Raw genomic sequence first — 16,120 nt, forward strand, 5'->3', positions numbered from 1 at the left:
AGCTAGCAGCCTTGAGACAGAGCACGGAGCTCTGCAAAGGGGAATTCCAATCCCCTGAGGAAGGGACTTTCACGAAGATGCCCCTGCATTTCGTGATATACCTGTGGTGACACGAGTCTGGTCCCTGCTGGCAGCCCACAGGTGAAGCCTTCGTTGGACCGAAGGAGAGCCGAGGGGCTTGGAGACCCCCTTGTGTGTATTGAACAGAGATCCAGCTACAACAATCCAGTTACTGCTGCATGCATGAGATGAGGAGACCTGCTGCCCTAGAAGAGATTCCTGCTTTGGGACTGGAAGGGATCTGTCCTTCTTTCCCTCCTGGACTTTTATTTGGAGGGGAGAAGAGATCTGATCCACTGTAAATACTATATGTCATGGCAGAGATAGTTGTGATCGTTTTTGTCTCACAAAAGAGGTGAGATTAGTACACACAGGTGGAAAATCACAACTTTTACCATAGCTAATGTGTGGTAAATCACCGTGCAGCTAAGCTGGTGTGTGGTAAATTACCGTGTGGCTGTCAGATGGTTGTGCATTTGTGCCCTGGAGTTTAGAGCCTCCAGCAGAATTAGAAATGCTGCTCCAATAATTTGAGGCATCTCCAAGTCCTTTATTGGTCAGGCTGCCAAGATATATTTAGCAGTTCAGCAAAGGAAAAAAAAGCCAAACAGAAACCATATTCTGTGTAAGGTCGTGGGGCTGTACGGCTGCCCTCAAAGGGCCACATTCCTGCAGGCTGTGTTGGGATAAGAACTTAATGCTCCTGCAATCTAGTAATGTGTTTCCATCTGTGAACAGGGCAAGGGAATGATTGTAATAGTGGGAGGAGATTGAAAGAGAAATGATCTTGTTTCAGGAGAGCTGCATTTCACAGATTATGAGCAGGTGATTTGTTATTTTTTGGGTTAATTTCCAGAACAACGCAGGCAAGAGGTGGTGATCTTCAGGAAACAAAAGACGGTAACAACATATTCTGCCTGGGCTCTCTCTCTGCCCAGGCAAGGTTGGCTGTGCTTTTGTTGATCCCCCGCAAAGAGCTCTGCTCTTCTAGCTGGGAGGAGGAGACCTAGACCCCAGCTGAAATACCTCGGAATTGGGCACCTCCCAGCTTGGTAAGAAAGAAAGGGTGAGAGGTGGAAGAAGTCAGCAGGCCCCTTGAGAGGAAGGAGTAAGAGTAGCCTCACTGGGACACTCGTGTTCTTCACTCCCAACAGAAACCAGCAGCCCAGCTCACCCAGTGCAGGGCAGAGGGATGACTGACAGTGCCAATGCACTGACATGCAGATGTGGTTACCAGTGTGCCAGGGATGGCAGGACATGGAAGCAGTTAGCTTGTTTTATCTTCCTTGCACTGTATCCAGCAGAATAAAATGATTTGGCTCCATGAATGGTGATATCCAATGGTGACTTGCTTAAGTACTGGTTATTTACAGTGCATGATCAAAACACAGTTTATAGCTAAAGATAAAACTTTTTACCAGTTTGGGCTGGAGAAAAAAAATGAGCAAGCTTTTTAGGTCTTTGGACATAGAATCACTTCTCGAAGCTCATTTGTTTTCCCAAATGTATTTGATAGTCTAATAAAACACACCACCTCTGTCTATAAAACCTGTGTTTTCTGTGTCTTTGGGCCACTGTGATTACCCAGCACTATACTAAAATTTCTAATAATTGTGACTTTTGCTTGCAGAAATCAACAACCCAACTGAACTGTTGTCTGACCAAGTGACAGAGGACGCAATTACTGTTTCCGGGAACAAAGTCCAGGCTTCAATAGACAGATACAGACTGAGCTACACCTCAGCTAATGGGGACACAGAGGAGAGAGAGGTGGAGAAAGATAAGAACGTCACTCCCTTGGCAGGACTGGAGCCAGGCACAGAGTACATCATTTACATCTGGGCAGAGCAAGAGAGTCAGCACTGAGGCTGTGACAGGTAAGTGGACAGTAGGTTTTGTTGAGTGTGAGATCAGAGATCAGGCACCGTTAGGCTTAGTCCATCCTGGACGCGTAGTTCACCACCACACTGTGATCTCCTCTCTGCTTTTTCATGACCTCTGAGCTTTGATCTTCTCTCTCCCAAAACAGGGAGCTCAAGCATATCTGTGAAAGGGCTTCCAGGTCTCTTCAAACATCTATATTATCTCTACACAGCAATTCTACTTCTCAAAACAGAAGATAAACAGCATCAGGCATAATATATGGGGTTTCCCAAACTACTACTCTGCAGGCCTCGGCATTCCCAGCTGCAAGGTCACTTGAGTGAATGTACCATCTTGCTCACTGTTCTTCTGCTTTTAACTCGTCCCTCCCAACAGAAGGACCCTGCTCTCTAGGTATTTTGTTTCATGAGCTCTCTTTGCATTGCTGGGTATTGAAGATGCACGGTTGTAACCCTACTTAAATTATTATGTAATAATTTAAATACCTGCCTATAGGCTCCCATAACAGACACTAATGCTATAGGTGATTCTAGAAGAGGCAGATGTAATACAAGAGTGATGACAGCTGATAGTCCTTATTTCACTAGTCCTTCATCAAAAGCATGCGGTGCTTCATGTGCTGCTACCAAGCCCAACAATAACAGAAGTTTAACAACCAAAGTGAAACCATTTCAGAATCAGAGACAGTTAAAAATAATGGCCTGCCCTTTGATTTGTGTGATAAACTGAGAGAATGATTCGAGCTAATTAAGAGAAAACAGTGTAAGGTCAATATGACCTGGAGAGAGAAAAGAAAAACAAATTGTAAAACTTAATTGGGCCCCTATGAAAAGAAAAAAGACAAGTTACCTCCCTTTTACCTTGTGTAGGATTTATAGTGAGAGAATTTTGTTTAGTTAGCTAGATAATAGCACCTTTCTTAAAATTTATAACTTTGCATAGATAACAAGCAAACATCTGTTGAATGTATGACCTAACAATGTGTAATGTTTATACTTATGTATCTAACATGTTTATACTCATGTGCCTAACAATGTGTAATGTTTATACTTATGTATAATGAATATTCATGTAGTAGCTGGAAATAAATGTAGAACAACTGTCTTCTTTGGGTGTGACAGGTGTTGGGAGTTGTTGAACCCCTCCCTGATCACCCAGCGCTGAATTTGCTTTTATCATATAATAAATTCTGATTGGAAATTGCCCGATTGGGTTTCTATTTGTCACAATTTGTGACCTTAGGCTGGTCCTAGGAGGCTGCCAAGCAGGCTTAAATATGTCCTGTTCGGTCAACCGTAAGGATTGTGGTAAACTGGGAACATTCAGGGTCACTCCGTATCCATTGACCTTGTTAATGTACTTATTTTTAGTTTATGAATCCAGCTGTTCCAAGATAGATGGGTTGAAGCTTGGATTTAGGGCAAGATGCCAAAGAGTTCACCAGTGCTTACAGAGGTTGAGGGCAGCTGATGGGGACAAATGGAGATCTCTTGAGGTCAAAACGCCAAACCTATCTGGAACTAGAACTGCAAGGAGTGTTTTAGCAATTTCAAATGGATTTTTTTTGAACTGGCACGAAAACAGAGGCACCTGGAAATTTCTCATGAAGTGGCACAAGGTGGGAATTGGGAATCTGAATAATCACAGCTCAGCTCCTTAGCAGTATGAGATGCTCACCTGTGGCAAGAAAAAATTAAGCGAATTATTTTCTTGTGTGATATGAAAATCAAGTTTGTTCTTTAGTTCTAATTGCACTGCAGCTGGGTATGGGCTGTGCTGCTCCTCGTGTGCAGTGCTTTTAACTCCTTAACTCCCTGGTGGTCCAGGAGCTTCCCAGCCAGTCACCCGTACCAGTGAGAACATGGACTGGCTGAAGTAAGGGATTGACTGATCCCCTCATATTGGACTTCAAACAGTCCTACAAATTCCCTGAGGCAGCTCCTGTTGTGTCTAGTCCAATCTGTATGTTTAAATGTGTTAGTTAACATCTTGAGTGGAGCACCCCAAGCACTTCCCTAGGTAATTTTGGTGTAGAAGTGCAGATTGTACATAGACGTTGGTAAACAGCCAGTGGAACCTGCTCTTGTACACACAGCCACACACAGCTGGCTGGATTGGACAAATTGATCAAGACAGCGGTTCAGGGAGTTTCCCAACCCAGCTGCAGATGCTGCTGCAAGCACCCTTCCAATGGAGACTCCCTGTCACCAAAGGACAGCGACCAAATCCACTCTTTGGGAGATTTGATACCCTCCATAATTCTTAATTTATGCCATGATCCAAATAAATATTTTAACAAACGCTCTGATTATATGTGCCAAATGTGTGAGCCCCCTGTTCTGTTGGGAAAGGCCACAACAGTCACCCAAAGAAAAGCTTGGAAATGATTTATGGCATTTTAAAGGCAAGGCATGAACTACACATTCCAATTGGTTATGAGGTTTTAGTTTTGGCTGGATTTCACTGTTCTCTGTACTGATAGTAACCGGTCCCTTGCCATAAGGTCTGTCCACAACAGCACTCAGACTCTTAATCTGAGCTGGAGACCTGTTCAGCCTCACTAGTAAGAATTACATGAATTTTTTGCCTCACTGAAAACATGTCCAGAGCAGGAGAAGCTTTCCTAAAACAAGTAAAAATTATGAAGGAGTTTGAATTTCAAACTCAGCTCCCTCTGGTGCTTCTACAGCTCACCTGTCACAGTCGTGGTGCTTGCCTTCTTGCTCCTCTGGGGCCCCTTCTCTGCCCAGATGTGGATGACATATTCCATGCCTGGCTTCAGATCCACTAAGGTGATCATGTTGTTGTCACTCCCCACCTCTATGTCCTTGGTGTCCCCATCAGCTGAGGTGTATCTCACCATATACCTGTCTATAGGAGCCTCCACTTTATTCCAAGAGACAGTGGCTGTATCCTCTGCCACTTGGTCGGTTGTCACATTGGTTGGGCTATCAACTCCTGAGAAAGCATTTCAAAGTGCAGGATTAGGAATCTCCAGATTAATTAAACCACTACAATACCTGTCATGGCATGTTATGGAAGAAATTCTTTACCCAGAGGGTGCTGAGGCCCTGGCACAGGTTGCCCAGAGAAGCTGTGGCTGCCCCATCCCTGGAAGAGTCCAAGGCCAGGCTGGACGGGGCTTGGAGCAGCCTGAGCTAGTGGAAGGTGTCCCTGCCCGCAGCAGGGGGTGAGATGAGATGAGCTTTAAGGTGCCTTCCAAATCAAACCATTCCATGTACACATTTCCTTAATTTTTGCCTTGCTGCTGTGGCCACCTAAAACAGAGTCACCTGGGTTTCCCACTACATCCCCGCAAGAAAGACATCCATGAGAAACCAGGGTGGGGAGAAAGCAGGTCTGTTCTACCATTTAGATGAAACTTTCCATTTTTACTGCAAGACGAGCTCGCAGGCTACTTGTCTCACCTTCCGTAGGAACCAACTCGAGGATGTCTTTCCAGCTTGCCCTCTCCCAGCTCCAAGTACAGGGCTCACCCTTCCCCTGCTCCACTGTCAGCCGTCTGCTGCTCCTCCCTTTCTGCCCACCCTGCAGACCTATCTGACTCCCTCAAGGCTTTGCTATTTTAGGTGGTGAATCAGAGTTCAGTGTAGCTCTTGAAGAAGCTGGTATTTGTCTTAGTTGCAGTTCTTAGACTCCAGGGGTTACATAAGAACATGAGCAGCATTACTCATAGTGGATTTTTTGTTTCCTTTTTAAAGAAGTTTTGCAGCCCCTATGTCTGTCAAGAACAGCTTGAAAACACAAGTCAAGGGTGTTCCAAATAATCAGAACCTACACAGGGCAGAGGAACAACCTCACAATGGCAGTGTGGAGGTTGTAGGTTCTGTTGTTTAAAATTAATTTTCTTTTAATGGACTAATCTACAAAACAACCTCAGGAAAATGTCAAGCCTGATAAGGGATTTTTCAGTCTTTGGAAGCAGCACACCTACCCTTTTGTAAGAGCTGAATTTCAGAGATTCCAGAATCTTACAGGTAGAATAGGAGTTCAAAATTCTTCAAGCTCTCTTTTGGAAAAGAATAGCTCAAAAATATTCTGCCTTTTTTTCTAAAGAGTCAATAATCCAAGAGGGTTGTTACTACACAGAGAGGCCAACTTATTACACTTACGCTGTGTCTGGATGGAGCTGTTAGTCAAATTAAGGGTGAAGCTACTGTGGGTTTAAAAACCAAGGCAAAAGATTGAGCTCAACCTAGGTTTAGTGCCCAATATACAGTGTAGGCAAGCTCAAAGAAGGTATCAGCAGACCTGGTTGCAGGTGATGCATGAAGAAGCAGCCAACTGTGCACCTTCTGTGCTGGAATCTTGACAGATCTGTCCCCAAACTCTGTAGCAAAAACAACTTTTCACGTACCAGTCCTCACAGTCACAGAGGATGGTTTCCCCTCTGTGTTGTCTTTCACTCTGTGCCAGGCTTCAGGCCTACAAACAGCAAAAAGGAGCATTAACAGCAATTAGGGAGGGCAGTATTTCTTCTTGAAGAAAGCTGGGTTTTTTAGTCTATCGAGTTCTAGATTTACAGGAGAGAGAAACTTGGAGTTTAGATTTCTATCCAACTTCCTTTTGTCTTTTGAATGTCTTGATAGGTCTAGGCTTGCCCTTAGGGTATATAGGCTACAGCTAGCGGGGATTTCCAATAATATGTGTTACCAATTCTGAGACAGAAAAATACACTTAATTCCTGACAAAGACAGAATTAAATGAATGAATGAATATGCCTTGAAACTTGCTATCCACAGAGCATAGCTTTCTCCCTGTGGAGACAGCCATCCTTATGGGTGTCATCTCACCTTCATACAAGGTGAAGGAACACTGGCCATTCACACATGAGAGAATTGTCTCAGGACTGTGGTCTGACTGTCAGTCATTCCTGTCACTTTTCCCTGCCCCTGACCAGTTTGGAATACCCACACATACTTACCAGTCAGGACGTATCTGCTCTTAGGGTCATTGCTTTTGGGCATCATGACCTGCTTCTCATCCATCTCCACTAGGGATCTGAATTTTAGCTTGTAATAATCCACATCTGTTGGTGGGTTCTCCCACTCCACTTCCAGTGAGTGCTCCATCTCCTCTGTCACCCAGATGGCACTGAGTGCAGACAGGACTGAGAAGAACAGCAGAAAGCCACAAGGAAGCAGCATCGGGCAAATAGTAAAAAGGTAAATATAAGATAGCAAGTCCTCCTCCCTGCCCAGTCTGCCTTCTGAGACCTGAGACATTTTCCTGAGCCACACTGAAGAGTTAAGCAAGTACAGCACAATCACTATTTGACCAGGTTTAGTTTTATCCATGGTAACACTCCAATTCTAGAGTTTTCTGGCTCTCAGCTCCCACCTGTTGTGCTAGAAGCAAGAAAAATGTCAAAATCACCAAACTCTTCACTGTTTTTGCCAAGTGCAAGCAGACAGCATAACATATTAACAGCTGCTAACCAAATGGTATTTCAGTTCTTGAGAGACTGCTTCAAATACAGAGTCTTTCCACACAATCTCCTAAGTTCAGCAGGATCAGGCTCATTCAGTGCTGGGAAGAGACTAGGAGAACTTGCTGCTGCAAACATGTTTGGAGAACTAGAAGCTAGGACTGACATCCTGCCTACCTTGTAGTGTCTTCTGCATCCAGTTGAACAGTGCATTATTCTTAATAACATGCTTGAAAACGACGACAGAAAACTGTAGGCTTGGGAAGAGAAAGTGCTCTCCAGCACTCAGTTTGCTCCAGTTGTTGGAATCTAACTTTAAAGATCTACAACATCTGACTGATGAAAAATACTGCCTCCTCCTACCTGTACTTGCTTCTAGATCCTTGGGCTCACTGGCAATCCCCTTCTTCAAGTCACAAAGTGTGACACTGTAGGTGGTGCCAGGGCGGAGTCCCATAATCTTGTAGCTGAGCTGCTCTTTGGGAACGTGGATTTGTTTCACCAACATCTCATATCTAGCTGGATAATAGGTAAGGACGTAATTATCCACATCAGCCATTGGATCCCAGCTGAGAGCCAGAGAGCTCTCAGTGGAGTTCAGCAGCTGCAGGTTCTGGGGAGCAAGCACTAGAAGAGAAACAAAGGAAACATTGCAATGAGGATGATGTCTTGTCACATGGCCAAGCACGAAATTTTTTCAGACCTATTTTGAATATGAAAATGCAGAAGTGGAGCTCCCAGTCTTTAGTCATCTTGGATATATCCATATCTTTCTGCTCAACAGCACACCATTAAATACAAATGAATACTGCAGTAACAAATACAGTAATTTTGTAGGCGACTCTTTACAGCTTCTAAACTCACATTTGACACAAGAAAAACTGTCTCATAAAGCTGTCCCTTCCAATGCATCTAGGAAGAGAAAGACAAGCCAAAACCCTCTTTTCCTATCACTGTCAGCCATTTCAAAATGTCAGCCGGTCCCAAAAACTGAGGAACACAGCTTCTCCATGGCAGAGGCAGAAAACTGAACTTTTCTGACTGAGTACTGATGGAAGCTTATACTTGGTGCCTGGAGGAGACCTGGGCAGACCTGCTGTCTACAATATATTTCAGAACACCAACAGTGCCTTAACTGTTTTGCCACAAGACAGACAGCTCATCACTGTCTTGAAGCAGCCCTTGAAAGCAGTCAACGTAGAGCATCTGTTTACCCTCAAGTTTACATGATTTTAATTACAAGTGAGCACATCTAAGCTGATCAAACCATCTACAGCTGTATTTCATTAGCAAGGCACTAAGTGATAGTGAAAAATAGATAGTAAGCACCTGTAAAAAGGCATGTGTCAGCAACATGAGGTCAGATAACATCAGGAGATTCTTCTCACTTGAAAGGCAGCATTCATTCCGACGTGGCATTCACAGCTTTCACCAAACACTCCCTCACTTATGTGCATGCCATTGCTTTTATTGAAAAATTTGTACAAAACATGAGACTGTTCATCCTGTCTCTTCTTCTGATATAGAAGCTGGATTTGAATAATCCAGCTTTGCAGTAAAATAATAAAGAACCTAAATACACATGGTGTGGTTTATTCCTTGTCTAAGCATAGTTGGGAAGAGGATTGTATCTTCCTCTCTGCTATTCAACATGTCCTTGTCCTCTATTTCTCCTTCAGAAGGAACTGTAAGGCATTAATTATACTGTTACATGCTTGATAGCAACTTCTAAATGCTCAGACATTCCAGTTACCATGGTAATACATAACAAAATATGTCATTTCATGATCTGAGACACACAAAAATAGGATACAATAATAATGATGATATCTAAATAAAAACAGTGCTTAGTGTAAGTATCCCAGGATGCAGAAATCTAACCCAGACTAGAACAAGACAAGCAGTTTGACATCCCTGCAAGAGGAGCACTTGGCTACAGCTGCTGAGGTGGGAACCATTTGCCTTTAGGACTGGGAGTTTTTAAGCAGGACTGGAGGTGTAGCGCTCAGAAACAGTAACAAAATGGGTTGTGCTATATGCATTAACTCCTTGCTCACTCAGAACAGAGAACACTATCTCAGCCTGTAAAACAGCTGCAGGTCTCCTGTGAGGAAGAGGGTGCAAGGCTGGACTCAGCCAGCCCTTTGGGAGAGGCTGACTGGGTGACAGCTCTCTGGTAGAACTGTTTTTCCTCTGGGAGAAACCCTTCTGCTTGCCACCTCTTGCCAGTAAAGGTGCTGCTCCCTGAGTAGCAAATCTCAGTCTACTGACAGGGGAAAAGAGTGCTGGAGCCACAGGGAAACGCTTCTGGACAGTGTGGAAGGGGCAGGAGGAGTGAAGTTTTGATACAGAGCTCTGTTTTGAGTGAAGAATTTGAGCTAATAATCTTTTACTTAAAAGGTGAGTCTCTAAACAGATAGATCGAGGATGATCCAGAGCAGAACAAAGCTGTGAGTCAGGTCACTGCAAACCCTTACTGAGCAACACCTGCTGCTAAGTGTGTGGCTGTTACCTACTTCTCCTTCATAAAGAGCTGAGAAAGATTAGAATCAAGCAGTGATGTTCTGAGGAAAGGCACTTCCAGGGTAAGAGGCTGTGTGCTGAAGCCTGGAGTACCAATCTGTGGTTGTAGGGAGGCTGTAAGTTTTGCAGAATGAAGCAGAAACTGCTGGACACACCCCTCAAGGTCAGCTCGGTCAGGTCTTAGGCAAATCCTACTGCCTTGTAACAAAGCAGGACGAGGGAGAATTTCCCAATGACCTCACTTCAAAGGATTTACGTGTCCTTTGTCTCACAGTTTTTATTAAATCAACTACCTCATCGGCAAGCATGATTTTATACTGTCTCATTTGCACGTCAAGAAACAGACTGTCTCCCTCTAATTACAGGCTCTATGCCCATTTTGCTCTCTCCTTCAGCTGCTGCACACAGGCTGCTGCTAGTGCAACCTTTAGTTGCATTTCCACCTTTTCCCATTTCAGCAATGCTTTCGAGGCAATTTTTGAAGACAAGGGCCAGTCAGGCAGCAGAAACTCCAGGAACACAGTGACCCTCAGGGTTGGTTTACCTACAGGATGAACAAAAAGTGTATGGGATCTGGAGAGGGAAACTCAAACTGCTAGAAAGAAGGGAGAAATAACTCACAGGCAGGTCTTACCCTGGGAGCAGTCGAGGCCAAACAAGCCATCGTGGCAGCAGCACTCTCCTGTTTCACAGAACCCATTGCCACTGCAGTCCCCAGGACATCCTTTGTCGGCACAGTCCTCGCTCGTGAACTCCTCATGGCACTGCCACACCCCTGTGGCCGTGTCACAGGTCCCGTGGCCGCTGCAGTTCTCTGGGTAGAGCCGAAGGCTGCAGTCCTCCCCAAAGAAAGGCTCGTCACAGACACATGTCCCGCTGTCCCAGGCCCGTGGCCGCTGCAGCGGCCGGGGCAGGTGGGGTGGGAGCAGTCGCTGCCCTGCCAGCCCTAGGCACACTCATGGCCGCAGGTCTGTCGAGAACAGTCCCACGGCCGCTGCAGGGAGGGACGCCTGGCCACGGCAGCAACAGGAGGCACAACGGCAAGGGTGACACACAGAGGAAAGGAAACAAAAATAAAGCGAAAGGAAAAATGAGGAACATGGCAATAGACCGGTCGTGCAAAAGTGTGTTTGAGATCATTAAAGGGGAAAGCATAACAGTCACTGGAAAATAGGGACTAAAAGAGACCCGATGGCATCACCTTGTCCATCTGCCCCAGCTCCACCACTGCCTTTCCCAACACATGTTTCTGTGGTCAGCAGGAATGCAGGTTCCATGACCATCCCAGAGTCAATTAGAAAGCTTTACACCTCTAACCTGAATCTTCCTGTTGTAATTTAAGCTCACCATTTCTCACCACAGTCACTATTAAGAGGGAGAGCACGGTTTTCCCACCTGTATTTTTCATGTGACCAAAGACTTGGCACTTTCCCCATCTCCATTCCACAAAAACCACCAGTTTGTTAAATCTTTTCTTAGAGGCCATGCAGCATAGAACTGTGATCCCAGGCAGTGGCCACTGCAATCATCATCATTCTATAAACTCTGCTCTTCTGTTAGTCACTTAGCAAAGAGGAAAGAAAAAGACAAATTCTCAACAATGGCTGAATTCTGGAGGCAAAATTGAGAAAGAAAAAGACAGCAACAAGAAGTGCCTCCCTCATCTTTCACCCTCCTGTTCACCAGAAAATCCTCTATTGAATCCTCCCACCTACGTGAAACTCAGGAACGTGTTCCCTCCCACTTCTGAAGGATAGTTGGGGAGATTTCCCCTGTGCTGGTTCCAGAAATGTTATTGTAGTACCACATTTTGGGAACTTCAGATTTCTTCTCACATCACAGAAGCCAGGGCACCATCCCAAGTGAAGGACTCAAGTATTTTGCTCATGGAGAACTCCCCATATCATTGACAAATGATTCAAGTCCCCAGATCTTGGCAGTGAATAGGCTGTGCCTGGGAAGTAAGAATGGATACCAGAATTTTTACTTACCTTGGCTTCCCCCACAGCACTTCTGAGGGCTGCAAACTTCCCTCAGCTCTGCCACTTCCTTCTCAAACTTCTCCATCCTTTCCAACAGATCCTTAATGTGGGTCAAAGTTTTACAGTTCCCTTTGGGTGTGTGCACATAGATGTTGTGCCTAAAAATTATATTCTGCTCTTCATTTTCCTCAGCCTCTCCAGGATCCAGCTGCACCCCACTGCTGTCTTCATCATGCTGTAAGGGATCTGCTTCCACCTTAATCTGGGAGGACGTGGGTAGGTCAATCTTACAGGAGTGGCTGAAGGGTGTTCTCTGAGCATCACTGGAGCAGTTGTGAGATGCGAGATGCTGACCAGCAGATGTCTGAAGAGCACAGCACAGCAATAACCCCACTGGGAAGGCAAGCCGGCTCTGGAAATCCATCTGGCACATTTTCAGGGGAAGTGCCGACCCTTCAAACAGCACAGCTGCTTTCGGGATCAAAAAAAAAAAAAATATAAGAAGTGTGATCCTAAAGCTGGTTTTCGTGATTTTCTAAATGACAAATTATCTGTTTTGCCCTGATTCAGAACTAGGTTGGCAAGTACCTGGGAAAGAGTCACACTGGATGAGTTAAAGAGCTTCCAGACCCTCCAACTAGGAGCTCTAAGTTTGCGACCTTCAGTCTCCAGCACCTTGCATAGTGTTCACCTCAAAGTCTGATAACTGTGCTGATGCTGTGCACATGAAGAATTCAGAGAGCTGGCACTGATCTTTTGGTACAGGAAGTTTGGGAAGTAGTTTTACCCACTTTACATTACTCTTCTAACATAGCACATGGCCCACACTGTTATTTGGATTTGGGAGAATTAAAAAATTCCCTCCATTTGACACCAATACGCTGGCATTTTGTGTGCCCAAACACTAGATTCAGTTGAGGGATTTCAAGTTTATTTTTCTTTGACTCATTTATCTGATTTATCATCTTAGCATTGGGAAAGGTTCATTTAGAAGCTACTAGAGCACATCTGTTAACACATGGAGTAAGATGGGCTGCAAACCTATTTGTTTTCCTGTGTTTTTATTTCAGACAGAATAGTTCTTTCCTACCCTCCATAAATATATAGGCAGAGCTTGTTTTCAGGCTGAGTAAGGCTCAAAACTAAGACTTAAAAATACACAAAATATTACTGTTAAACTTCATTGACATTTAGAGGTCAAAACTGAACTTCAAGTGTTTAAAGCCTTTGGGTCTAATCTTTGACAGAAACAAAACTGTTTTCTGTAAAAGTTTTGTGCTGTCAACCAAGCTAGAATTTTGGACTAAATGAACACCTCATAGAAAAGAATAACAGGAAGGAAGAAGCTGAACAAGCAGGGGTGGAAGGATAAAATATAAAGTTAGAAACCTAAACTCATCAGTTGGTTTATTCAACGTTACACACTAAGTGTTGGCATTAATGGTAGATGCCAATCTGTACAGGAGATGATATTCACTTGGTTAAAAATTTAGAACTTCATACCATAGGATCCAAATGCAAAATGCCACCATATGTGACTTACTAAGCAGTCATATTATTCATTGCACAAGTGGAAGAAAAATATTATTTAAGTGCTAAATTAGGTAATGTGATAACTAGAAAGCATTTGGCCAATATGCATCCACAGTAACAGCACATCTGAACTCAGATAACAGTGCTGCTCTGATATATATATATATATAATATATAATAATAATTTATAATCACATTTCTGAGAGTCATGCAATCCTGAGTGATGATGAAAATGAACTGTTTTCAGTAATAAACATCCTTATCTATCCTAAATATCTGCAAAACCTCGGGAAATATCCCTACCATTAGATTCCTACCTCCCATTGGCAGCACAGCTATAGGAAGGTATCCTTCCTGCTCAGAAACACTATGCTTTGGTTTCTAAAAACAAAACAAAGCCCCACCACCATTGAAAATACATATTACACCTGACTACACGTGTTTTGCAGCCCACCCTAGTGCATCTCTTCAAGCAAAATCATCACTGACACCAATCAAAATAGGGTATGGATTTCAAGATTCAGTCTACAATTCCTTATCTTATAGCCTTACATGATATTAGGAAAAATTTCTTTACTGAAAAGGCAGTCAGGCACTGACACAGGCTACCCATGGCAGTGGTGCAATCACCATCCCGGGATGGATTTAAAAGACGTGTAGATGTGGCTCTCGGACATGGTTTAGTGATGGGCTTGGCAGTGCTGAGCTAATGGCTGGACTTGAGCTTAGAGGGCTTTTCCAACCTTATAAATTCTAGATGAAGTTCCCAAACAGACAGACACATGCACAAAATCCCTTTACTCAGTACCAAGCGATTAATGACATTCTGGGTTGTACCATGATGTCATGACTAATTAGGGGTTCATGAAAACCACAAACTGATCTTGGATTTTCCTGGGCTTAGAGATCACTCAGGAGGAAAAACCTCTAAACATAAGCATTTCTGTCAAGCATAATAAAAGAGAACAGCTTCTTTTGGCTTCCTCATCATGCAGTAAAGAGATTTTTCCCTGCTGTGGGTTTAACTGACTCTTTGTAGAGAATATCATGTCATACATATAACTGGCAATAACAGCAGATTAGGGAAAGGAATAATTTAGGAAAGAGTGCCTAACAGTCAGATCTAGCAGGCACAGAATATCATCCTAAGGGAAGGGATGGAAGAAGCCTTGCTCATATCTTTCCAGCCTTTGCAGAGGAAAGCACGGGATGATCAAAAGTGGAGACAACCTGCAGTATTTGTGTGAAAGATTCCAATAATCCAGTTCTGCATGTCTTCCATCCTACAGCTCAGTGCCTGAAGGTTTGGGGGATAGGTCTTCTGTGTGTCTAGGTAACATGGAGATGGGACTGAGAACAGAAAGGGGGACTGTAGTCACAGGATACATGCTTTTCTCAGTGACGCATTCAGCTGAGACAAACTACTAATTTTACAGACTCTCCATAAGTATAATTTAGTTTAACCAAATGGATTATTTGCCTTTTTTTGCTATGGTGAAACTACTCTGCTGTCCAAACCTCAGCTGCTTTAGAAAGCTCTGCATCAGATTTTTTTTCTGGGATTGGTCAAAGAAGCCATTCCATGGAGCTGCTGTAATAAGCCGGCCAGCATTCTGTTTTCAATATTATGCAATCTTAATTAAATTAATGATTGCAATGAATGCTATCAATGACTGCCAACAAAAAAACACCACACCATTTATTTAGCAGAGTTGTTTCTTTTGTCTACCTTTTTTTTACTTCCAGACTGTATGAGCCTTATCTATCACTACAGAAGTTTGGGATTATTTGAAATGGTTAATAGAAAAACAGAATTATAATCAGCCAGGGAGGTACTGTGGTTCTAGATTCATCCTTATATTTACCTCTTCTTTCATGCCAATTCTTCTTCAACATCTGATAAGCAAGATGTATTGACTACTCATACATGACTGAGAGATTGCTTCCAAAATCCTACATATTCATGTGCAGAGAGGTTTAACACTCTTTGCATATTTCCTCCTTAGTATAAATATGCATTTTGTTACAAAAGACTCAGCTTCCTTCTGTTACATCAGTAACTTCCAGTTTAACTCAGTCCCCTACTCAGTATCAGTCTTGCATACCAACAGGAAGAACCATTTCCTATTTGTTTTATGCTCTGCTACTAGTCAAAAGCCAGAAAGCCTCTCCAGTCTGGAAAATCTGGCTGAAAACATCCCGGGAATATTACTGAGACTCCGATACTGACAAGCACATTTGTAGTATGATGAGAAATTCAGGTGGAGTAAATCAGAAAGTAAAAAGAAAACACTTTTTAAACTCAGCAGTAGTTAAACACAACTGTAGCATTAAACCTGCATTATATGGGAAAACTGTGGTTTAAACAGGTTTTAAAATGGCTTTTGGTGGTGTCTTTGCAAACACATGCTTCTTCTTCCCACAACCCCCTTTGTTATCCATGCAGGAATGTCCTGGGAAGGGGTCCTGAGGTGTTTCCCATTTGGCCTTTGTTAAGCCCTTCCTGTGATTGGGTGTTCCTGTAAGCCCCTTGAGACTTCTAATTGGTTACTCTGTGAATCCTCCTAAACCCTATAAATGTAACATCCCCCACAATAAACTCTCTCTTGCCTCCTCTCCACACCCGGTGTCCTGTGACCTGTCTCCGTGCCGGCCATGGGGCCACGTGCGGGGGGGGGGGGGGAGGGGG

The 16,120-nt window shown here is 43.7% G+C and overlaps 1 protein-coding gene across 1 annotated transcript in view; it reads right to left on the reverse strand.

Annotated features, from left to right (window-relative positions):
* Nucleotides 1-4,627: 4,627 nt before the first annotated feature.
* Nucleotides 4,628-16,120, reverse strand: part of LOC113957643 (tenascin-N-like) — a 13,956-nt gene continuing 2,463 nt past the window's right edge. The window contains 9 exon segments of the mRNA XM_027665291.1: nucleotides 4,628-4,902; nucleotides 6,323-6,370; nucleotides 6,373-6,390; nucleotides 6,890-7,075; nucleotides 7,757-8,020; nucleotides 10,551-10,802; nucleotides 10,805-10,891; nucleotides 10,894-10,926; nucleotides 11,908-12,369. Coding sequence (XP_027521092.1) covers nucleotides 4,628-4,902; nucleotides 6,323-6,370; nucleotides 6,373-6,390; nucleotides 6,890-7,075; nucleotides 7,757-8,020; nucleotides 10,551-10,802; nucleotides 10,805-10,891; nucleotides 10,894-10,926; nucleotides 11,908-12,331 — 1,587 coding nt within the window. The 5' untranslated portion in view covers nucleotides 12,332-12,369.

This window comes from Corapipo altera, unplaced genomic scaffold, assembly GCF_003945725.1.
Source record: "Corapipo altera isolate COAL_440 unplaced genomic scaffold, ASM394572v1 316, whole genome shotgun sequence".
NCBI classification, from domain to species: domain Eukaryota; kingdom Metazoa; phylum Chordata; class Aves; order Passeriformes; family Pipridae; genus Corapipo; species Corapipo altera.